This window comes from Pleurodeles waltl, chromosome 9, assembly GCF_031143425.1.
Source record: "Pleurodeles waltl isolate 20211129_DDA chromosome 9, aPleWal1.hap1.20221129, whole genome shotgun sequence".
NCBI lineage: Eukaryota > Metazoa > Chordata > Amphibia > Caudata > Salamandridae > Pleurodeles > Pleurodeles waltl.
In genome coordinates, this window is record NC_090448.1 from 997,708,719 (window position 1) to 997,730,665 (window position 21,947).

General features: G+C 41.3%; 1 protein-coding gene across 4 annotated transcripts in view; it reads right to left on the reverse strand.

Annotated features, from left to right (window-relative positions):
• FERMT2 (FERM domain containing kindlin 2) overlaps window positions 1–21,947 on the reverse strand; it is a 375,557-nt gene that overhangs the window by 105,195 nt on the left and 248,415 nt on the right. For all 4 annotated transcript variants that reach the window (XM_069208559.1, XM_069208557.1, XM_069208560.1 and 1 more), the window contains 4 exons: window positions 19,316–19,440; window positions 5,870–5,976; window positions 5,506–5,727; window positions 2,821–2,841 (listed from right to left, as the gene is read on the reverse strand). In XM_069208559.1, the coding sequence (XP_069064660.1) occupies window positions 2,821–2,841; window positions 5,506–5,727; window positions 5,870–5,976; window positions 19,316–19,440 (475 nt within the window). The remainder of the gene's footprint in view (window positions 1–2,820; window positions 2,842–5,505; window positions 5,728–5,869; window positions 5,977–19,315; window positions 19,441–21,947) is intronic.

The window sequence follows — 21,947 nt, forward strand, 5'->3', positions numbered from 1 at the left end:
GATCTTACATTTCCTCCCATTCAAACAGTGGTGCAGGCTGAATGCCGAGGAGTTAAACATGCAGGTACATTGCCACTCACTACCCTATTGCATGAGCATTTGTTTTCCCTTTCTGGAGGTGGCCTATCATTGGCTCCTTAATTAGTGATGATTTAGTTGGCTGAGTGAACCACCATAGTTGCCTGAAAGGACAGGAGCCCTGAAGTGCTACTTTAACTTTGCATTACCCACCAGTTGTTAAACAGACGGTTTAGACAACATCTGTTAAACATTTCCTGCCATAAATGTTTTTTTAGGCGTCTTTAACAAGGGTAAATATTGAACTGCTCTCACTTTTGGACAATGTTTCAAAGAGGAAACCTCCCTCCTATTCGACAGCTTATAGTGACCTCATACTGAATTACAGCCCATTAAACTTAAGCCTACCATGCAGTAAGGCAATCTGGAGTGGAAACTTTAATGGGATGGCTCATTATCTCAGTGTTTGTTCCATGCATCTTTGGAATGTGGGAAAATGTTCACATGGTTGGCTCTGGGCTCCCTCTTCATCTCTATATGCATGCAGCATTTATTGAGAGTCTATGTCACTGGCTCCTGTGGACGGGTGGTCACCAGTCTTGGTTCAGAGACCTTAGCACCCAAGTAGAGACTCCATAAATGCAAATTTTGGGTGAAACAAACTCTCCTCCAAACATTATATGCTTGTTACCAGTCTCGTCCGAAGGTGGTAGATTGTGATGAAGGACCGGGCTCCTTTGGCAGTGGGTCTAAAAACATTCTTCTGGGGACTTGAAGCAAGATATTCTGCATTCAGTTAAGAAAAAAAAAAAAAACTATCTTAAATCTAGAAAATCTGTTGTGACATGCAGGGAATTGTGCATTATGACCTTTTGATTATTTCAGGGTGGAGAATGTTTTGTTTTTTTGTCAATCTGTTCTAAAGCAACACCTAAAAGGGCATGTCTTTGGATATGGCTTTTTGAGGTCGATCCTCTTCCACTGTCCGAATACTTTTCAGGGATGAAGCTCATCAGGCTTTAAGGAAGATTTTGGAAATCTTCAGATGACCGTGGTTTAAGACTTGAATTGAGTTTTTCCCAGCCCCTTAAAATAGTTGAGTGCTTGTTGAAAGCAGGACTTGATTTTTAATCTGATGTAGTGCTTCTGAGCCCGTGTGGTTGTATTAAGGTGCCAAAGAAAATTTGTGTGGAGAGCATTCACCGTCTGAAAATTGTGCTTCTGCCTCCAGGCTCATAACCACAGAAGGACAAAATGAGTTCTTCCCATCATCGAAGTCTTCATGCACCCCCAGAAGCTTCTGTTTCTTTTGACTCCATGATAGCATAGTAAGCCTGTCTATGGCCACTAAAGTTATTGAGAATCAATTTACATTTGAAATGCTTACATACCCAATATCATTCTTTGCTGCAGTCTCAAAGAAGGAACAGCCTACATACCAGACTGAAGCATGTTTTTCATTTTCTGATTGAGTATTGATTACACATATATTAAAGTTTGCTTTATTCCATGTATCATTTTCATCTTGTACCTGTGCAAATTATATGTAACAGATTTTAGAGAATCTACAACTCAATTTGCAAGCTAATTCTCCCTTTCTAGTTCATTAATCACAAGCTCTAGCCTTTTTAAAAAAACAGAAAAAAAAATATTAAAGTCTGATACAGACTTCTTCAGATCAACAACTTCAGCTTTCTTTGGGAGCTTAAATTTGAGTGGATTACTGGAAACATTTTAACTGACACCCAAGGGCTCCCTGAGCCAGGCCTTATCTGTGTTTCTCTCTGACTGAGAATACCATAATAGTAACCTTCTCAAAGCACAGCAACTGACTGAAAACAACTTAGTTATCCTGTCGAGGTATGCGGGTCAGAGACCACCTCATGAGCACTTTAGTGCCCTATATGTTCATTACTGGAAACAGATAGGAGGATCCTGCCTTACACTCCAGCATGCAGTCAGCCCCATTGCATCATGGTAAATGCAGTACAAATGTTTTACTTCATAAAGTAGTCTGTAGTTTTTCAACTTAGTAGGTGCATTTAGTGCAGAACTTGGCTATGTCTATTCTGTTATCCTTTGCCTAATGATGTTTACCGATAATGATTTAGCTACTCAAATACAGTGCTCTTATTTTAAATTTGTAAAAAATGGTTCTGACCGTAATCCCCAATGACAAATGTAAAGTTAAGTTGACTGTTTACAAAATGTATTTGTGAAGCTTTTGATGAGTAGTTTACATCAAGATCAATAAAACCTATTCAAAGCATAACAAAACAATTTCCTCAATAAAATTCCATTTGGGAATCTTTTCAGAAACCTTGTAATGAAGTAATGAATTAAACTGCAAGTGCCAACTTCTTCGAATGGGTGGAAAACACAACCCAGCTTATGGTTTGCATCAGAAGGTATAAAAGATGTGAGGGTCGTGCATCTGGCTTCATGTTAAGCACCCAATTTCTTTAAATTATTACTATTTGCAAAGATTGTCAACAATGTAATGAGATTAGAGAAAAATGAAACTGGGCTTAAATTCCAAATAGCTGTTGAAAAAACTATCTGAATGAAAGATTTGGAATTATATTACTTACAAAAGGGACCAAGCTAAAATAATCAGAATATCTTGCAAACAGACATCATAGAAATTGAACCAACACCTAAAACCACTCGTAGTGCAGGAAGGAACAAAGAGTAAGCAATTAATGTAGCATGGTACACAATCTAGACATTTAATACAATACACAAATTTTCCAACAGAATTTATCTCTTCAGTTACTTTTTACGTTCATATGGTCAACTTACCAGGTCTCTTACATGGCCTGGCTGTAGATGGTAATGCACAGGAAGGAAATTGAACAGAAACAAGAAAAAAAAAAAAAAAGGAAAAAAAAAAAAAACACATTAGGAAAGCTTTAATATACTAAAAACAAACCTAACCCACATCAATCAACAGGTTGCATTCAGTATAAAACCTACATGTTGTGCATTCTAGTGGGTGGTGGTTACTAAGAACAATTAGTGTTTCCATAGTAGGTCACAGGTGTTGGCAATGTTTATACCAGGAATTAGCCCCTCAATGCTGACAGTATATGGAGCCTCTAGTTTCCGGACATTCTTTAGATTGCTTTGTACCCCTATTGTCTGAATTGTACATTTATATATACAATGAATATCGGTTTAGAATAGAAAAATAATCTAAAATAGATGGAAGTAGTACAACTGTTACAGCGTCTCCTTTTTACCTTTTCACCATGGAATTTGTTATAGATTTTTATGCTCTGCATTAATTGTAAGGCAGTACGACTACTACAAGAAGAGGCAGAGTTTGAGAGCCAGGAAAGAGATTCTTCACCATCTGTCGTACTTGGGTGTCTTGCATATTTACTGACACCTATATTTTAGCTTGAAGTGAGAATAAGAGGTCTTAAATGTGTCCTATGTAACATTGTCCTGAAGGTTGTTTATTAACAGTGTACAAATTAGGCATGCCTGTTTCCTGTAGACTTGTACCTAGAACGGACAGCTGTTAATTAATCTTACAGCATAACCAGTCATTCCTTAATCCTGTTAAGCAAACTGAAAATTTCCGTTCTACCGACTGAAAATGAGTAGAATAAACAGATATTTAGTATACTGGGCATAAACAAATCTTGCTCCTCACCTTTTGCAAAATATGCATCATGTGTGCACACAAATGAGTTTCTGGTTTTCTTCTAAAAAATATACATTATATATAATATATACATATAGTTGTACACGTACATACTGTGCTTATGACAGTATATTCTCTCGCTAGATGTTAATTACTAGTTTGCAATGCATGCATTTTAATATAGTACTACAAACTTCAGGATACTTCAACTTATACTTGTGAAGCATGTGCACACTGTTGGTTGTGTGAAATGGCATGGTCCTATGAATACATCCCCCTAAAGTCATAGGATTCCTGTTCCACAGGCAAATCTAAAACTTTTGTAGTTTTAGGGTACTAAGGTGTTTGAATTTGAATGCGAATGATTTTGCATTCATAATTTGCACACCTGCTCAGTACCTGCCAATATCAGTGTCTATTTACGAAGGCAAACAATATTGCTATTATTCAAATAAACTTAACTATGATAGCGTTCGGGCAATTTGACCTTTTTTCCTTCATGCCATTTCAACATAATGTACCAAATTTCTGATGAGGACGTTCCAATGAACAATGATCAACTGTTCTTGCTGGAAGATCATTAGAGTGCCATTCTACAATCAAAAAATTAAGCATCTGCTTCTGGTACTGCCAATATTACCAATCTATTGTACTATTCTGCGTAAAATGCACATATTCACCCGCTGTAATCCTAATTGGTAATTAAGATAGTTTATGCTGTTTTGGGTTTACCTTCTCACATGTTAGAAGAGTTGCGAGTGCTACTGCATGATTGACCAGAAGTAAAATAATGGAAGACAATTAACCGGTCATGCATTTGTTTTCATTGGTTGCACTGATGATTCTCCTCATGTGTATACATTCTTGCATTAGTTCAATTCATAGATCAGTGCTTGCCATAGTAGATCACTTAACCACATAATACGTATACCACATCCCTTTGTGCCACACCTCCATTCGAGTACATCGTACAGGTCTGAACATCCATTGTATTAGAATTTCATAGGTGTGTTTGTTCCTCTTAAGTATAGGACCAGCTTCCACTGCTGTGGCAGCAGAGCTCTAGCCTTTTACAGGAGTGTGAGGGATTTAAGTCAGAAGATAGATGTCCTATGGTCCAGAGAAAAAGCTGATGCTGTAACTAGTCATACTAGTTTAATGAAGAAGAGTTTTAGAATGTTATGATTTTGCATTCTCAACTCCTACTTCCTTCAATGCTTAATCAAATTGCAAGCAAGACCGTGTGCTCCTTGTTCCGAATAGTGACTTGGAAACAGCAAGTACATTGTAATCAATTGCCCCGAGTGGGAAACCAAGCAGGTAGGTTTAGCATGATCCACTGCTAGTTATACTTTTATTGAGTTGTGGAAGGAAAGTTCAGCTATAATATAGAAGGTGTATATTTTAATAAATATGGTTCCAAAATCAAACCTTGCAAATACTGACAAGATGTTGTTCCATAACGAGTCAAATACTCTGGTGAAGTTGATTACAGCTAAACCAGGTTATCATTAGATATTTTTTGCAACAAATTATGCCCAATGAAGGCACAAGTCCTCTCAATCGGAGTAAATTAGGCTACAAATCAATGGTATTAACCACTATGCATGGAAAAAAAGCTAAGATTTATTATCCAAATTCATTAAGGCAGCATGACAATACAGAACAGCGTCTTTGAACGTGCTTATGTGTTGCAAATTTAACAGATGTGCATTAGCTGGATATGGAGCTCTCTTCACGTAATTTACCTGGACTGAGAAATGTGGCACAGATAAAATAATCACAATTCAAAGTAAAACTACTTACATTCACAAATGTGAAACTGCGTCAAATACCTGTTTATTCTTGTATTTTTTCAGGTAGCGCGGTGAAACCAAGCATTCTGGATTAATATCAGTTGTGACCTGCTCTGGAATAATCTGAGGATCCGGATTCAAATGTTGCATTTTTAAAAACGACAGTATATTCTGAACCTCTATATTGTAGGAGCTATCAGCCATAGTCTTTCCCTTTGAGGCTAGTCTGCAAGCTGCCATCCAATGAGCATACTGTTTTTCCTGCAGTTGAAGGAGACAGAATTCAGCAAACCATATCAATCTGTTTTAGCAGTCTGAAATATATGCAACATCATTAACTGTCATGTAAAGCATTCATTACGGAAGAGCACATAAAAAAAACCTGCTCCTCTGTTGCACTTACGTCGTCACATCGCAGCCAAATTTCATTCATGCCCTCTGCAACAGGAATTAGTAGTTTAATATTAAACTTCTGGGCCGAAATGTTGACGTCAGGTGTTACCTCACAACCTGCAATGAAAGACAAATACCACGTGAATACAGTGTACTGAAACAATCTCTATTGTTCTATACCTATTATGATAAATGGATACTATTAGAAATACGGAAAAGTGGGGGTTCAAACATTCCAGTTACACTGAAACTTGAATTATTTAATGAAATGGTCTCAGAATAAATATCCAAGGATGACAAACTATTGCAGCCATGAAACAGATGCCACATATTTTAAGACTCTGGAAAAAAACTGAAGTCACAAGAGTTGTTGATGAACTGGTCCCAATTGGGATTGATGCTCATGTAAGGGCTACCATGGAAGATGACAGGCTGGCACTTAAAATTTCTACGATTTCGAACATTTGCACCTTCACATACTTTTTAAAAAGCTGCACAATTCACACTGAGAATACTTATTGTCAATGGATATGGGCAAAATATAATGTCAAAGTCTGGCCTACAAAATAGCAAGCATTCAAAAATGTAGGTTCTATTTACCTCAGAAGGCCAGAATAGTGCTTCTGGGTCGGCTGTTTCACCAGCTGGGAAGTCCAACTCAATGTAAGGAGAAGCAGCTTTGGCTATCAATTCCGGTGACTGGCATTAGAAGGTTTTACTGACAACTGATTTCAATAGCATTTCGTCACTGGCAACATGACTACGAGCACAGGACTGACCTTGCTGTAAGGAACAGCAAAGGGTAATCCACCAGAGTCAATATAGTGTAGTACTATAGTCGAAAATGATGAAATCATGCTTTATAGGCTTGTAAATTGAAAGATTTAAATCTGAAAATATCACTAATAGCACTATTCATGAGTGGCAATCCAGGAACACTTCGAGGAGTACTGTTTAGAAACCTATCACCTCTTTTCTAATAGGTAAGCTAAAATATCTTTTGCAAACATCTGGTTATATGTTTAAGTGTAGCTATCATTTTTTTTAGTGTTTGTTTCTAAGATGTCTGAAATTTGAGAGCAGAGGTTTACATGCAGGTACAATAGCTTTGTTTTCATTTACCTCTTGCACATTTGGGAAGGGCTAGATCTAGGCACAGAGGCTGCTCTACATAGTGAGGTTGGCAAGGTGCGCATCCGAAGGTTTTTTTAATCTTGTTTTTATCAAGTGTACAGAACAGATGCAACTAGATTTCCATCACTTCAACCAATCATTGCCATAGCACCTTCAACGCACCACAGTACCATATTACATATTTTTGTGATGTACAACCTTAATCCGCATGTCCAAAGAAAAAATTACACAAGCTCAGTTGCCTCCATCAACAGGTATGCAAGAGAATGGGCCCCATAAATCTTTGGGCCTCGAGGCCTGTGGAAGTTCTTCCGCGTAACAGTCCAATTGGACTGTACATTATGTAGGTCTTTCTGCCACAAATCAAATTTGGGGGGCGTGGGGGCAATCTCCCACCCAGGTGAATGGCCACTCTCCTTTTTACCAATAGCAACTCTACTAATGCTAGTTTCCAGTTGGCCGTCTGGAAAGGCTTAACAAGACTGAGGAGACACACATGGCACTTGCTCCATCACCATAGCTGAGAGGGCCTGTGTCACCCGCGTCCAGCAGTGAAACAGGGCTGCAGGACCAGGCCAGGTGAAGGAAATACACTTCCATTGCATGGCCGCAATACATTGGGCATCTATTTGAAACCCATATGTAGCAGCTGGAGGGAAGAATTTGCTGCAAATACTTTAAATGTATGACCCTTATATTACAATTTATCGTCAATCTATTAAGGCACAGCAAATTTCCGTATCATCTGGTGTTTGGGCCGGGGCACACAGCTGGGGTTTGCCTGCCCGACCACCAAGTACCTGCCAAGCCTTCGTAATGCTTTGAATAGGTGTTCATTTCGGCCGGTGTCACTTCTGTGTGTGTGGGGGGTAATATGGCCTGGAGAGGAATGGGATAAGTGTCATTGTCCTCTATCACTGTGTGTGGTGTGTATTTCGGGGGGTAATACCAATATTGTGCGAAGTGCATTGCACGCAGTTGGTCTAGGTATAAAACAGGGTCGGAATCCTCCATGCTTGCATGGATGTGCAAGCATGTTCCAGCTAATTCTGGGCTGCCTCCCTGCCCAGGCAAGGTTTATCATGTAGGATCTAGAAGTTTTGAAGAAGGCCCTTGTCAGAGCAATTGGGAGGTTTATGAACATATACAGGAACTTGGGGAGCACAACCATCTTCATAATCGCTATTCTATCAGTGAGCGAAAAGGGGAGTCGTGTCCAATGGGACACGTGGTCTTCAAGACTTGGTGGCAGTGCCATATTTATGCCAAATAGTGATCACAGGGTCTCTGTGCACCCACACCCCCAAGTATTTAACAGGGTTTGTACACCATTCCAATGGGAATTCCAGAGCCTGTGCCTTGGTGTCCAGGGACAAAGGAAGGATAGTGGACTTAGTCCAATTAATGCTCAGCCCAGCATACCACTCTTTATGTATTCACTGATCATCGGTGCTAGATTTTCATCCATGTGCTGGACATACAGCACCATATGTGCAATACAGTTTATTTTTTAAAAAACTGGTTGTGGAGTTTCCTTTGTGGTGTATTTATTGTGTCACATGTGTTGTGCAAACGCTTTACACATTGCTTCTGGGATAAGACTGACTCCTCGTGGCAAGCTACCAAGGGGGTGAGCAGGGCTCATCTTAGGTATTTAGCTCCCTCGCCCTCACAAGAGTGGTGGTCCTTCCTGGCTAAGGTGCCTACCCTAGCCAACGAGGAACCCCATTTCAAATACTTTGAAAATAAATGAACATTTCCCAAGAACAATGGATACTGGACCAGCCTAGGAAAAATATAAAATGTTACCAGGGTAACCGAATCCAAGGGCTGATATAAAAAAAAGCCCAGCTCAGGGCAAGAAATTACTCAAGTCTCAATTTGAATCCTAGGTGCAGCAGTAACATGTTAAAAATCTTGTTAGGCTGCAATAGATAATCCTGGTCTTCCTAGGAATAAAAAGTACGAGCCTGAACACGTATAGGACCTCCCATCCAAGGTCGTTAAGCTGTAATGTGCAACTCTGATGACGCTGTTGGACATACACAACAGGGCCCAAGCTGCTGCAAAGCACAGAAAACCATATTAGCCAACTTCCACTCGACACAAAAAAATAACTAGAGTAGCAATCACCACAAAATGCATAAAACAGATTATATTCTCTACCCAAGATAGATGACTTAGCATCTTAGCAGCTGCCTTCTCCACCAATGTAATCGCCCTAGCTGGCCTCAAAAATAGCTTTTCATTAAAACAAATGTGGATGGTCTGACATCAACATTAGAGGGTGCACACTGGCATATTTCTGCCAAAAAAATTACATCTTACAATCAAGGGTCTTTGGGATATTATATATACACACACACACACACACGTAGGTATGACTTACAAAAGCCTAGTTTTAGAATTTAGTCTATTGTTATGAATGGTAGAGAATGTATATTCTCCATCAATATAAAGGAAATTGGAAGCTAAATTATTACAGCAAATCCATAAGAGTTCATCTTTACCAACTAACTCTAAACGAGTGATGTGCATAATTCAAAAGCTTTCTAGAACACCACATATATACCTTCGTGTATTGCAATTCAGAAAGACTTTTGCAAATCACTAATGAACCGAGAACCCAACTCTCTTGTCTGGGTTTTCTTAAGGGCAGCTACACTCAGAGAAGGTGGGCTATCATCTAGAATTGGTGGAGTTTGTATGTGATATCTGAAATCATAGTGCCCATCAAAGCATTTATTTCTAGTAGCCAAGTAGGTAAATGCATTATACTCTGGGCCCATCAAGAGCAAGAAAGGCTGGCTACCAAAGTGACGTCTTTCAAATTAAGGGAGGGAAAGTTGTCAAAGAGATGCATAGCATAGATTCAGCAAAGAGCTGTACAACCTAAAAAGCTTTATGGTGAATGAGATCCAGAGTTGTGAAAAGCCTGATTAACCAGGCCTTAGAACTCTGCATTTTATAAACTTGCTACACACAAACCATCACATCATCGAGGAAACGTGGTCAAGACAGTGCTGCTTGAAACTGTTTCAAAGTGGGGTGCTGCTCCTTAACGCTGAAAAATCTGCTGCTTGAAGCACGCTATGCATTCAGTAGCGGAGTAGGGATACAGTGGAAAGTTTAGTGGTGGATTAAGAGAAGCATTTTCTCTAATATGTGGCTAAATAGGGTGTGGCAAGATAAAGTGATTTATAGATGGTACATGTAGCATCAAAATAGTTTCTACTTGCAACAAAGTAACTAGACAAGTACTTGAAAGGCAACTGGGTTTTCACTGAGGGAGAGCATAGACGTCATTGCTTTAAAGTCTTTCTGTGGTCTGTGGCAAAGGTGGTATCTCAATATGAATAGGAAATACGATACAAGTTTCTATAGCTGAATATTAGAATGAGGAAGTCAATTGTTTTGACCAGACACCCTACTTATTTCAAAGATGAAATGCGATCTAACCACAGCAATGAAGGATACAGATCTAACTTTTAAAAAGTAATTGATGGGCTTTTAAAGGTGAAGTAATTCAGAGATAAACCACCTGCTTCGCAGTACACACCTCTCATCTCAGTAACAGTTAAAAGCTGAATACCATACTAGACCAAAAAACAAACATACTTAGGCAGTATGGAACATCCAACATCACACAGCTAAAATAAAGACAATGGAGCTTATTTAGAGCCGACTTGCTTAATCAGGAGTTGAAACCAGATATAGGAAATATTGGATCATGCTGCTAAATTTGCAAATTTCACAGTCTTCAGGGTAACACTGATTTGTGATATGTGGTACGACTGGTACTGCATATTTTTACACATTTGTACCTCCAGATTTACCCCAAGAATTTGCATATGATGTTGAAGGATGGTTTATTAAGGATGTAACAGATTTAATTTGCCAGTCATGTGATAGATCGTATAATAGCAATTTTTACTACTAAACTCAATGTATGAAAGCAGTAATGTTTGGGATATCAGATCACCAGCATTTTAAAAAAGTGGCAATATGTATGCAGGAAATTTTATAATGTAAAACCAAATTATTTTGACCAAAGCCTAGTGGGCCCTATTCAGAAGTACTTTGCTATGCATAGGTGTTATTTACTTTTTTTTATTTTGCCTGACATATTCCTACATTAGTGACGCAAGTCAGGAGTGAGCCAGTATTGAATGGGGTCTAAACTGCATTGGTTTGTTTTGACACCTAAATCTTTGCTTCCCATCTAACTTCAGGCGAGACCAGCTAAACTTATATTGCACCTGTATGTTTAATTATCTGCATATGTGTAGGTTCACACATTTGCAGTGGTCTCAAAGGTACTCGTTGAAACTTGGTTGAGATAGGTTTTGTGAATGTCAGTTCCACATGGGTAATTACACTTATTGAACAACTGTGCAACCTTTACAGTAGTGTAGTCACTTTTCCCAAATGTATTTTGTTGAATATTATTTCTTCAGGGAAAAATATTGCCAGTTTTGAGAGCAATTCTCCATTAACTGAATAAAATGGATTTTCATCTTTTCCCATCCCAGCCTGGAAAAAGATTTACTCTTGCATTTGACTGGAAGAAAATCTCCAACTTTTTCTAGGGTGGGAGAAGGTCATGAACAAGTTTGTGAATACCCACAAATGTGTGTATTCCCAGACTTTAAGGATATCCCAACCCTGCAATTTACATTCACCTACCCTAGACAATGAATCATCATCCACAATACTAATTAAATATAATACATGAGTAAATTCCTTTAAGAGTGGAAATTTCATCAGTGAATTTGCACTCAGACAAGCTATGTCTATAAATTCAATTTACACATTTACAAATGACCTTGTAAATTAGGATTAGAGACATTGTGCCTCTCAAACTTCATTTTAGAAAGCTAACAATTTGTTTTATTTACATTTGTGTTAAACCTTCCACATGCTCTAGCCTTTACACATGCCTCACTGGTGTGACAAGGTTTAAGTTACAAACGCCCCTCACTTTGTAGTGAGAAAGGGGAATAAGACAGTTCATCTAAACAGATAGCCTGATATTTTACAGTCTCTTTGGAAAAACAACAATTGCTACCAGAAGACAATTAAGGGACTCAATTTCCATCTGGTGTACTATAGCACCTCCCACAAAATCTAGCTCCTCTGCCACCGTTAGCCTTGATCCCTGCCTCAGGCCTAGCATTGTAACCATCATTTTCTAAGGCATAGGAGTGACTGGGAAGCCTGTCCAAATTTCATTAGTCAACTGTGCCAGTTTAGCCTGTTGTATGAATTGCCCTGGTCCAAATACATGGCTTTCCTGTGTCTCTTCAAAAGTGAAAGTGTTCACCCGGACAGAGATCTCCCAAAACTGTCAGGACCTCTATTAGGCTCCAGTACATGTGTCAGACAGTGTCTTAAAATGGCTTTGAATAATACACCACATCTTGAGCCTAAGTTGGTCTTCCCATTAATTCCTTCACTGGGCTCTTCCCACGTGATTCTTAACCACCTAACCAGAGGGATGTCGTATCAGGACACTGGCCTTCATAATAAGTAAAACTTGCAAGACCATGACTCGTGTTTCTTCTTCTAGCAGCTATTCTACTCAATTTGTGCTCTCTTCTTGGCACTGCAGCGCATGCTGCAGTTGTGCTGCTAGGGAATATGCTTTGTGAAAGTTCTAGGCCACCCACCTCTCCGGTCCAGTCAAATACTGAGCTCCTTTCACCCACCCAGACAAGTAATAGTTTCTCAAAAACGTACTGTATGTACTGTTATAATTAGTAATGAAAATGTCACTTACCCAGTGTACATCTGTTCGTGGCATCAGTCGCTGAGATTCACATGTTCTGCAATAGCTCGCCATCTGGTGTTGGGTCGGAGTGTTACAAGTTGTTTTTCTTCGAAGAAGTGTTTTCGAGTCACGGGACCGAGTGACTCCTCCTTCTGTGCTCATTGCGCATGGGCGTCGACTCCATCTTCGATTGTTTTCCCCGCAGAGGGTGAGGTAGGAGTTGTACTATAGTAATAGTGCCCGCGCAATGAAATGTGTAAGTATGTACCTATTAAAGGTTTAAATAATATATATACAAATGTACAAAATTGAAGGTAACTTCTGAACTGCTACAGGCTTCCGGGGAGGTGGGTGGGCACATGTGAATCTCAGCGACTGATGCCACGAACAGATGTACACTGGGTAAGTGACATTTTCAGTTCGAAGGCATCTGTCGCTGTAGATACACATGTTCTGCATAGACTAGTAAGCAGTTATTTCCCCATAAGCGGTGGTTTAGCCTGTAGGAGTAGAAGTTGTCTGAAATAGAGTTCTTAATACAGCTTGACCTACTGTAGCTTGTTGTGCGGATAGCACATCTATACAGTAGTGTTTGGTGAATGTGTGAGGCGTAGACCATGTGGCTGCCTTACATATTTCATGCATTGGGATGTTTCCTAAAAAGGCCATTGAAGCACCTTTTTTCCTTGTTGAATGTGCCCTGGGAGTAATGGGCAGTTGTCTTTTTGCTTTAAGGTAGCAGATTTGGATGCATTTAACTATCCATCTGGCTATACCTTGTTTTGATATTGGGTTACCTGCATGAGGTTTTTGGAATGCAATAAATAGCGGTTTAGTCTTTCTGATGTTCTTTGTTCTGTCAATGTAGTACATTAATGCTCTTTTGACATCTAATGTATGTAGTGCTCTTTCAGCCACAGAATCTGGCTGTGGGAAAAAAACTGGTAGTTCTACCGTTTGATTTAGATGGAACGGTGAAATAACTTTTGGTAAAAATTTAGGATTAGGTCGTAGGACGACCTTATTTTTATGTATTTGTATAAAAGGTTCTTGTGTTGTGAACGCTTGAATTTCACTTACTCTTCTTAGAGATGTAATGGCGATGAGAAAGGCAACTTTCCAGGTTAGGAATTGTATTCCGCAAGAGTGCATGGGTTCGAAAGGTGGGCCCATGAGTCTTGTTAGGACCACGTTTAGGTTCCATGAAGGAACAGGTGGTGTTCTTGGTGGTATAATTCTTTTAAGACCTTCTATGAATGCTTTGATGACTGGTATCCTATACAAGGAAGTTGAATAGGTAGTCTGCAGGTATGCAGATATTGCTGCAAGGTGTATTTTAATAGAAGAGAAGGCTAGCTTTGCTTTTTGTAAATGGAGCAAGTAATTTACTATATGTTTTGGAGTTGCGTGTAGTGGTTGTATCTGATTATGATGGCAGTAACAAACAAATCTTTTCCACTTACTTGCGTAGCAGTGTCTAGTGGATAGCCTTCTGGCCTGCTTTATGACTTCCATACACTCTTGGCTAAGTTGTAAGTGTCCGAATTCAAGGATTTCAGGAGCCAGATTGCTAGATTCAGCGATGCTGGATCTGGGTGTCTGATCTGTTGGTTGTGTTGCGTTAACAGATCTGGTTTGTTGGGCAGTTTGATGTGGGGTACTACAGAGAGATCTAGCAGTGTTGTGTACCAGGGTTGTCTTGCCCACGTTGGTGCTATTAAAATGAGTTTGAGTTTGTTTTGACTCAATTTGTTTACTAGATAAGGAAGGAGAGGGAGAGGAGGAAAAGCGTAAGCAAATATTCCTGACCAGTTCATCCATAGGGCATTGCCTTGGGATTGCTTGTGTGGGTATCTGGACGCGAAGTTTTGGCATTTTGCGTTCTCTTTTGTTGCAAATAAGTCTATTTGAGGTGTTCCCCAGAGTGTGAAGTAGGTGTTTAGAATTTGTGGGTGGATTTCCCATTCGTGGACTTGCTGGTGATCTCGAGAGAGATTGTCTGCCAGTTGATTCTGGATCCCTGGAATAAACTGTGCTATTAGACGAATTTGATGGTGGATTGCCCACTTCCATATGTTTTGAGCTAATAAGCTTAACTGCGTTGAATGTGTTCCTCCTTGTTTGTTTAGATAATACATCGTTGTCATGTTGTCTGTTTTGACAAGGATGTATTTGTGGATTATGATTGGTTGGAAAGCTTTTAGTGCTTGAAAAACTGCTAATAATTCTAGATGATTTATATGCAGTTTTGTTTGATGTATGTTCCATTGTCCTCTTATGTTGTGTTGATTGAGATGTGCTCCCCACCCTGTCATGGAAGCATCTGTTATTACGTACTGTGGCACTGGGTCTTGGAAAGGCCGCCCTTTGTTTAAATTTATACTGTTCCACCATAGAAGCGAGAGGTAAGTTTGGCGGTCTATTAACACCAGATCTAGAAGGTGACCCTGTGCTTGTGACCACTGTGAGGCTAGGCACTGTTGTAAGGGCCTCATGTGCAGTCTTGCGTTTGGGACAATGGCTATGCATGAGGACATCATGCCTAGGAGCTGTAGTATTGTTCTTGCTTGTATTGTCTGATTTGGAGACATGTGTTGAATGACTCTGTTGAAATTGTGAATTCTTTGTGGAGTTGGCGTTGCTACTCCTTTTGTCGTGTCTATTATGGCTCCTAGATATTGCTGTACTTTGCTTGGCTGAATGTTGGATTTTGCAAAGTTGACGGTGAACCCTAGTTTGTAGAGGGTTTGTATGACTTGATTTGTGTGGTTTGAGCATTGTGTGAGCGAAGTGGTTTTGATTAGCCAGTCGTCTAGATACGGGAATACATGTATTTGCTGCCTTCTGATGTGTGCAGCGACTACTGCTAGGCATTTTGTGAATACTCTTGGAGCGGTTGTTAAACCAAAAGGCAATACCTTGAATTGGTAATGTATTCCTTTGAATACAAACCTTAGATATTTTCTGTGTGATTGATGTATTGATATATGGAAATATGCGTCTTTGAGGTCTAGGGTTGTCATGTAGTTGTGTTTTTTGAGCAATGGTAAGACTTCTTGTAGTGTGACCATGTGAAAGTGGTCTGATTTGATGAATGTGTTTACTACTCTGAGGTCTAGAATTGGTCTCAGTGTTTTGTCCTTTTTTGGTATCAAAAAGTACAGTGAATAAACTCCTGTGTTTATTTGTGTGCTTGGTACTAATTCTATTGCATTTTTTTGCAATAGTGCTTGAACTTCTATCTCTAGAAGCTGTGAATGGTGTTTTGATAAATTTTGTGATTTTGGTGGTATGTCTGGAGGGAATTGCAGGAATTCTATGCAATAACCATGTTGGATAATTGCTAGGACCCATGTGTCTGTAGTTATTTCCTCCCATGCTTCGTAATATTGACTTATCCTTCTCCCCCCACTGGTGTTGTGTGGGGGGGGTGAGTGACGTGTGAGTCACTGCTTGTTGGTAGTGGTTTTGGGGCTTTGAAATCTTCCTCTATTCCTAGGGAATTGCCCTCCTCTATACTGGCCCCGAAAGCCTCCCCTGTACTGTCCCTGGTAGGTGGACGGTGTGGACTGTGAGGTACTAGCTTGTGTGGCCTGACCCCGAAACCCTCCTCTAAAAGGTGTTTTGCGGAAGGTGGTATAAGATCCTCTGCTCTGCGGGGAGTAGAGTGCGCCCATGGCCTTGGCAGTGTCAGTGTCCTTTTTGAGCTTTTCTATGGCTGTGTCGACCTCCGGACCGAACAGAAGTTTTTCGTTTACTGGCATGTTAAGTACTGCCTGCTGAATTTCTGGCTTGAATCCAGACGTTCTGAGCCATGCGTGCCTACGGATGGTAACCGACGTATTAATGGTCCTTGCGGCTGTGTCTGCTGCATCCATAGAGGAGCGTATTTGATTGTTGGAAATGTTTTGACCCTCCTCAACAACCTGTTTTGCTCTTTTTTGTAGATCTTTTGGGAGATGTTCAATGAGATGCTGCATCTCATCCCAGTGGGCTCTGTCGTATCGCGCTAGCAGCGCTTGTGAGTTTGCGATGCGCCACTGGTTTGCTGCTTGGAGAGCGACCCTCTTCCCGGCTGCATCGAACTTTCTGCTTTCTTTATCTGGGGGAGGTGCATCCCCAGAAGTGTGTGAATTTGCCCGTTTTCTGGCAGCCCCTACCACCACAGAGTCTGGTGGCAGCTGAGAGGTGATGAATACAGGGTCCGTAGGAGGCGCCTTATACTTTTTGTCCACTCTAGGCGTTACTGCCCTACTTTTAACTGGTTCCTTGAAGATCTCCTTTGCATGGCGTAGCATGCCTGGGAGCATAGGCAGGCTTTGGTAGGAGCTGTGGGTGGAGGAGAGGGTGTTAAATAAAAAGTCATCCTCTACTTGTTCAGAGTGTAGTTCCACATTATGGAACTGTGCTGCTCTAGCCACCACTTGTGAATAGGCTGTGCTGTCCTCAGGTGGTGATGGCCTAGTTGGGTATGTGTCTGGGCTGTTATCAGACACTGGTGCATCGTACAAGTCCCACGCGTCTTGATCTTGGTCATCGTGGCTCATGGCGGTGTGAGCTGGCGAATGTGACGGGGGATAAGTTGGCGAAGCCGGAGTTACAGGTGGAGGCGAGGGAGGAGGTGTTACCTTCTTTGCTGTTTGTTGCTGAGGAGCCTCTAGTGCTATAAACTGAAGTGTTCTCTTTCTTTTGACAGGTGGAAGGGTACTGATCTTCCCTGTCCCCTGCTGAATAAAGATACGCTTTTGCGTGTGATCCACTTCAGTGGATTGCAGTTCCTGTTCGAATCTGTGTTTTTTCATTTGTGAAGACATAGAATGCTCTTCAGTATAGGAGCCTGAAACTGGGTCTGTTGGTGCTTTTTTCGGCTCCGAAAACCCTGTTGTTTGTCTTTTCGGCTCCGAGGTAACCTTCCTCTTCTTTTGTGCCGAAAAATCTTGGCCCCTATGGTCTTCGGCGCCACTGTCTCGGCGTCGATCCGTGTCGACACCGAACTCTCGGTGTCGATGCTTCTCTTTAGCACTCTCTCGGTCCCGAGGAGGCTGCGTGCCGGTGTCTCGACCGGAGTCGGATGATCGACACTGAATGGGCCTTTTTCGGTGCCGATTGTTGGTCACCGGTAATTTGGGTTGAGCCATGGCCGGTTGGCAGTGGCGTCCCCAGGGCCTTTTTGCCTTTTTTAAGTTCTGATCTCGACGTCTTACTCACAGTTTTTGTATTGTCGAGTTCGTCGGAGTCTGAATCCTGGATGGAAAAGGATTCCTCCTGTTCCTCTTCTGTCTCGAACTGTCGATGCTCCTTTGGCGTGGACGCCATCTGCAGTCTTCTCGCTCGACGGTCGCGCAGAGTTTTTCGGGACCGGAACGCCCGACAGGCCTCACAGGATTCTTCGCTGTGCTCGGGTGACAGGCACAGGTTACAGACCGAGTGTTGGTCCGTATAAGGATATTTGTTGTGGCATTCAGGGCAGAATCGAAACGGGGTACGTTCCATCGGCGTTGTTCTCCACGCGGTCGGGCCGACTAGGCCCCGACGGTGTGCCGAAATCTACCCCGAAGGGCACCGAAGCGCTTCGATGTTCAATGCGTCGTCGTGTGTGTTTATCTCGAACCGGATCGCAACGATACCGTCGAAAATCTTCAGTTTTCAGCTATCTTTCCGTTCCGAAACTCGGAGCGACAGGAACACGTCCGAACCCGATGGCGGAAAAAAAACAATCGAAGATGGAGTCGACGCCCATGCGCAATGAGCACAGAAGGAGGAGTCACTCGGTCCCGTGACTCTAAAACACTTCTTCGAAGAAAAACAACTTGTAACACTCCGACCCAACACCAGATGGCGAGCTATTGCAGAACATGTGTATCTACAGCGACAGATGCCATCGAACACTGAATTATGCATAGCTTACAGGCACCTGGAGAAAACAAAAATCAATACAATTCGACCCTTTACTAACAGTAGTAGTGTATTCCAGAACCTGACTGAATGTCTCCTTGTTAGTGACTATTGCCCATAGCATAATCTAACTGCTTCTCTGGTGTGTTTTACGAGTATATCCAGGTATGTAATTTGGTATTATTTCCTAGAGGAATTAATTGCTCTTCAGAAGCATTCATAGAATAAATCAGCTCCATTGTGCCTGAACTGGCCTCACATGGAGCAATGCCATGAACCGAAGCAAGTCTACATAGAGTAGTCTGGCAAAGTACTGGGGAACTCCCTCAAACGTCCAAGATCTCCGTCTTCTATTAGTTATTGAACGACATGTAAATTGAAACAGACGTATAGATAACAGAAGTTCTTGGTTGCCTGACAGAGACTATGCATTTCATTCTCCTTTTAACCTGAATCATTAAGAGTATGTGACAACATTCTGATCTAATTTGTAGAGAGGTGGATTCCATCACTGTTCATACTCTGTTCATTTTCATACAGTGATCATTATCATTCCATTAGTATGCATCATAACGATAAGTTCAAATACAATGTTTAAAACATAGAACCACACGTAACCAAAGTTATGCTGCACTGGCAAGAGAAAATGATGGTTACCTCTTAAATTCATTTGGTAAGTAGGAGTACCATTGGATTCCTCTTTACTTTTATAGCAAGAAATTGCTGTATCTTTGAAAGTGCACCAGTATGATTTGTAACCTTTGAGGGTCAATTTCTTTGGCCTGTATTGAATATAAGAGTTATAGACATTTAACAAAAAAAAAAAAAAAAAAAAAAAAAAAAAAACAATCGACCATACAATTACAATATGCAAACAGGCACAGAAATCAATATTATGGATGCTACAGATAATGTAAAAACCTTTACATTTACTATTTTCACAAATGTATGGTATATTTTGAGAAATCATGTATACATACACCATTAGAATATACTAACCTGATATTTACATACGAGGATACACTTCCACTCTGGAGCTGTCCTATAACAAAGTAGTTAAGAACTTTTTGGAGTGCCAGAGACCAGAAAACTGTTTTGCTTAGTCAAACCCTCCACCCCCCTTCTCGTTCTCCATACTCGCCTTAGCGAGAAAAGCATGCCTCCCTTCCACCGAGAGGCTGGGGGACTACACTTCCCAGCCTCCCGTGCGAGTCGCATGTTCTACACACGCGGACGTTAGGCACCTCACCACACCCCAGCCTCACAGTATCCGGCAGGGGCTGGCAGCGGTGATCACGCGACCCGTGCGCCTCGTCACGGCTGAATTTCTTGGGCTTTAAATCCCGCCGCCACACTGGACCGTTTACCACAAGCGGTCCAGTGAGGGGACGGACTAGGCACACAGCAAGCACCTCCTTTGATGTAGTGAGTGGAGTTTCTTCCTTCCCGGAGGCCATCGACTTCAGCGCAGATAAGATCTTTGTTTGTGTGTTTTCTAAGCCGGCGTCCCTCACTTCGCCACGGGGGTCATATCTAGTTGTTTAATTGTTATTCCCATTTAATTGTTATGCCCTTGTATTTACTTGGTATTAACTTATTTAGCCTATCTTACCTTTACCGGATACACACTCCGTGCTGTACTGTGACTTATGTAATCGCTGAGCATGTTGCCGACAGTTGAAGCATTGTCCACGCTCCCTCCCTTGTTCTTGGGACCACATTTAAACGCTACCCGACAGAGTTTTAACGCTGGCCCACTTCCCAGTGAGCGCAGCCTTTGGCCAGACGTCGTTCTTTTTATTACCTTGTATATACTTACTGCCATTCTTGCCTACATTTTTCCCATATCCTTAGTGTGTGACTGTAAGGGGACACTCCCCCTCCTGGAGTCCTGGGGCAAATAGCCTTTAGGTTTGGGGTAAGATGTTTTCCCTTGCAGATACATGTTACACACACGCATACATTGCATGACTTTTGCTTGCTGTGTCACCCTTGTGTGTGTTTTGCTGTTCAGTGCTGTGGGTCACAAAACGTTAATTTCGTTTGTTTCCCTTAGGCCTACGCTAGGTAGTTCCTCGCTTCAGGTAGGCCACATCACTTCTCACAACATTCTACCCACACTCCCATTGAGTGGAGGACGTTTTCTTTGTAATGCATGACTTTAAGGGATCCTAGGCCCTGAAAAATGCCCCTAGACCTTCCTTGGCTCATTGTAGAGGGCAGAAACATGTTGGCCATTTATTTTTAGATAGGTGACCCAGTGAGTCTTTACTCTCACAGAGGTGTCCCATCCCAGTTTTTAAACACACCAGCAGACACCATTATTAAGTGTATTTTTTACACAGATGACTGTCTAGGTGTTTTTATATTTACCCTAGTTCAGCTGGATCCCATAATTTCCAGAAAGTAAAAATGTACACACACCCTCCCGTTTTTTTTGTGTTTTTTTTTTTAACGGGGAGGTTGAGTCCGCCCAGATGGCATTGTCCTACCTGGGTGGGGCTAGGTGGTCAAAGGATGAAGCATGACACTATATAGTGTGTCAGACCACCTAGTCCGTGAAGGAAACACCCCCCCCAGCATCACTTCACGACCCTTCACAGCAACCATACACCATCCATTCATCAAGTGAGTTTAAGGAGCACCAGGGAACTTTCCCCTGGGTGCAGCTCCTTATTATAAGTGAACCCCATACTCTTTTGTGTCATTGCTTAGTCAGCACACAAGGTGTACCTGAAAAAAAACATCTCTCTCCGAAAGCCCATCCCCTCCCCCCCCGACATATTGTTTATTTTACAACAGTGGATGACACCAAACGGGTGTGCAAGTGTTAGCGTTGATGCCTAATAATCAAACAAATAAGCCTTGAGAGTTCAAAGTAAAATATTTATCAAAATGCCCCTGCGTGAATGCAGTCTTTCACAATCAATTAAAAGTGGTTTTAATACCTCTTTAGCACATCTCTCTATATTAACACAGCCAACAAGCGCATACTGCGGCACAAGGTGATGGGGTGGGGGTTGCAAGTATTTTATCTAATAAAAACTGGAGTATATATTTGGTCATAACTTTATGAAATGTACACCTGCGGGAGACCAGCAGAATGTCACATACAAATGTAACTCATGATTTCTTTATTTCTCCAAGCCTTTCTGCTAGCTCATCACAGGTCAAACCCCCTGTGGTGGTGCAAGCTCCTTAGTGTCACAGAATGGGATTAAAAGAAAATGGGGTCTACATTAGAAGAGAAGGATTCGGATTATGGTTCACATTTGGGCAACACTATCAT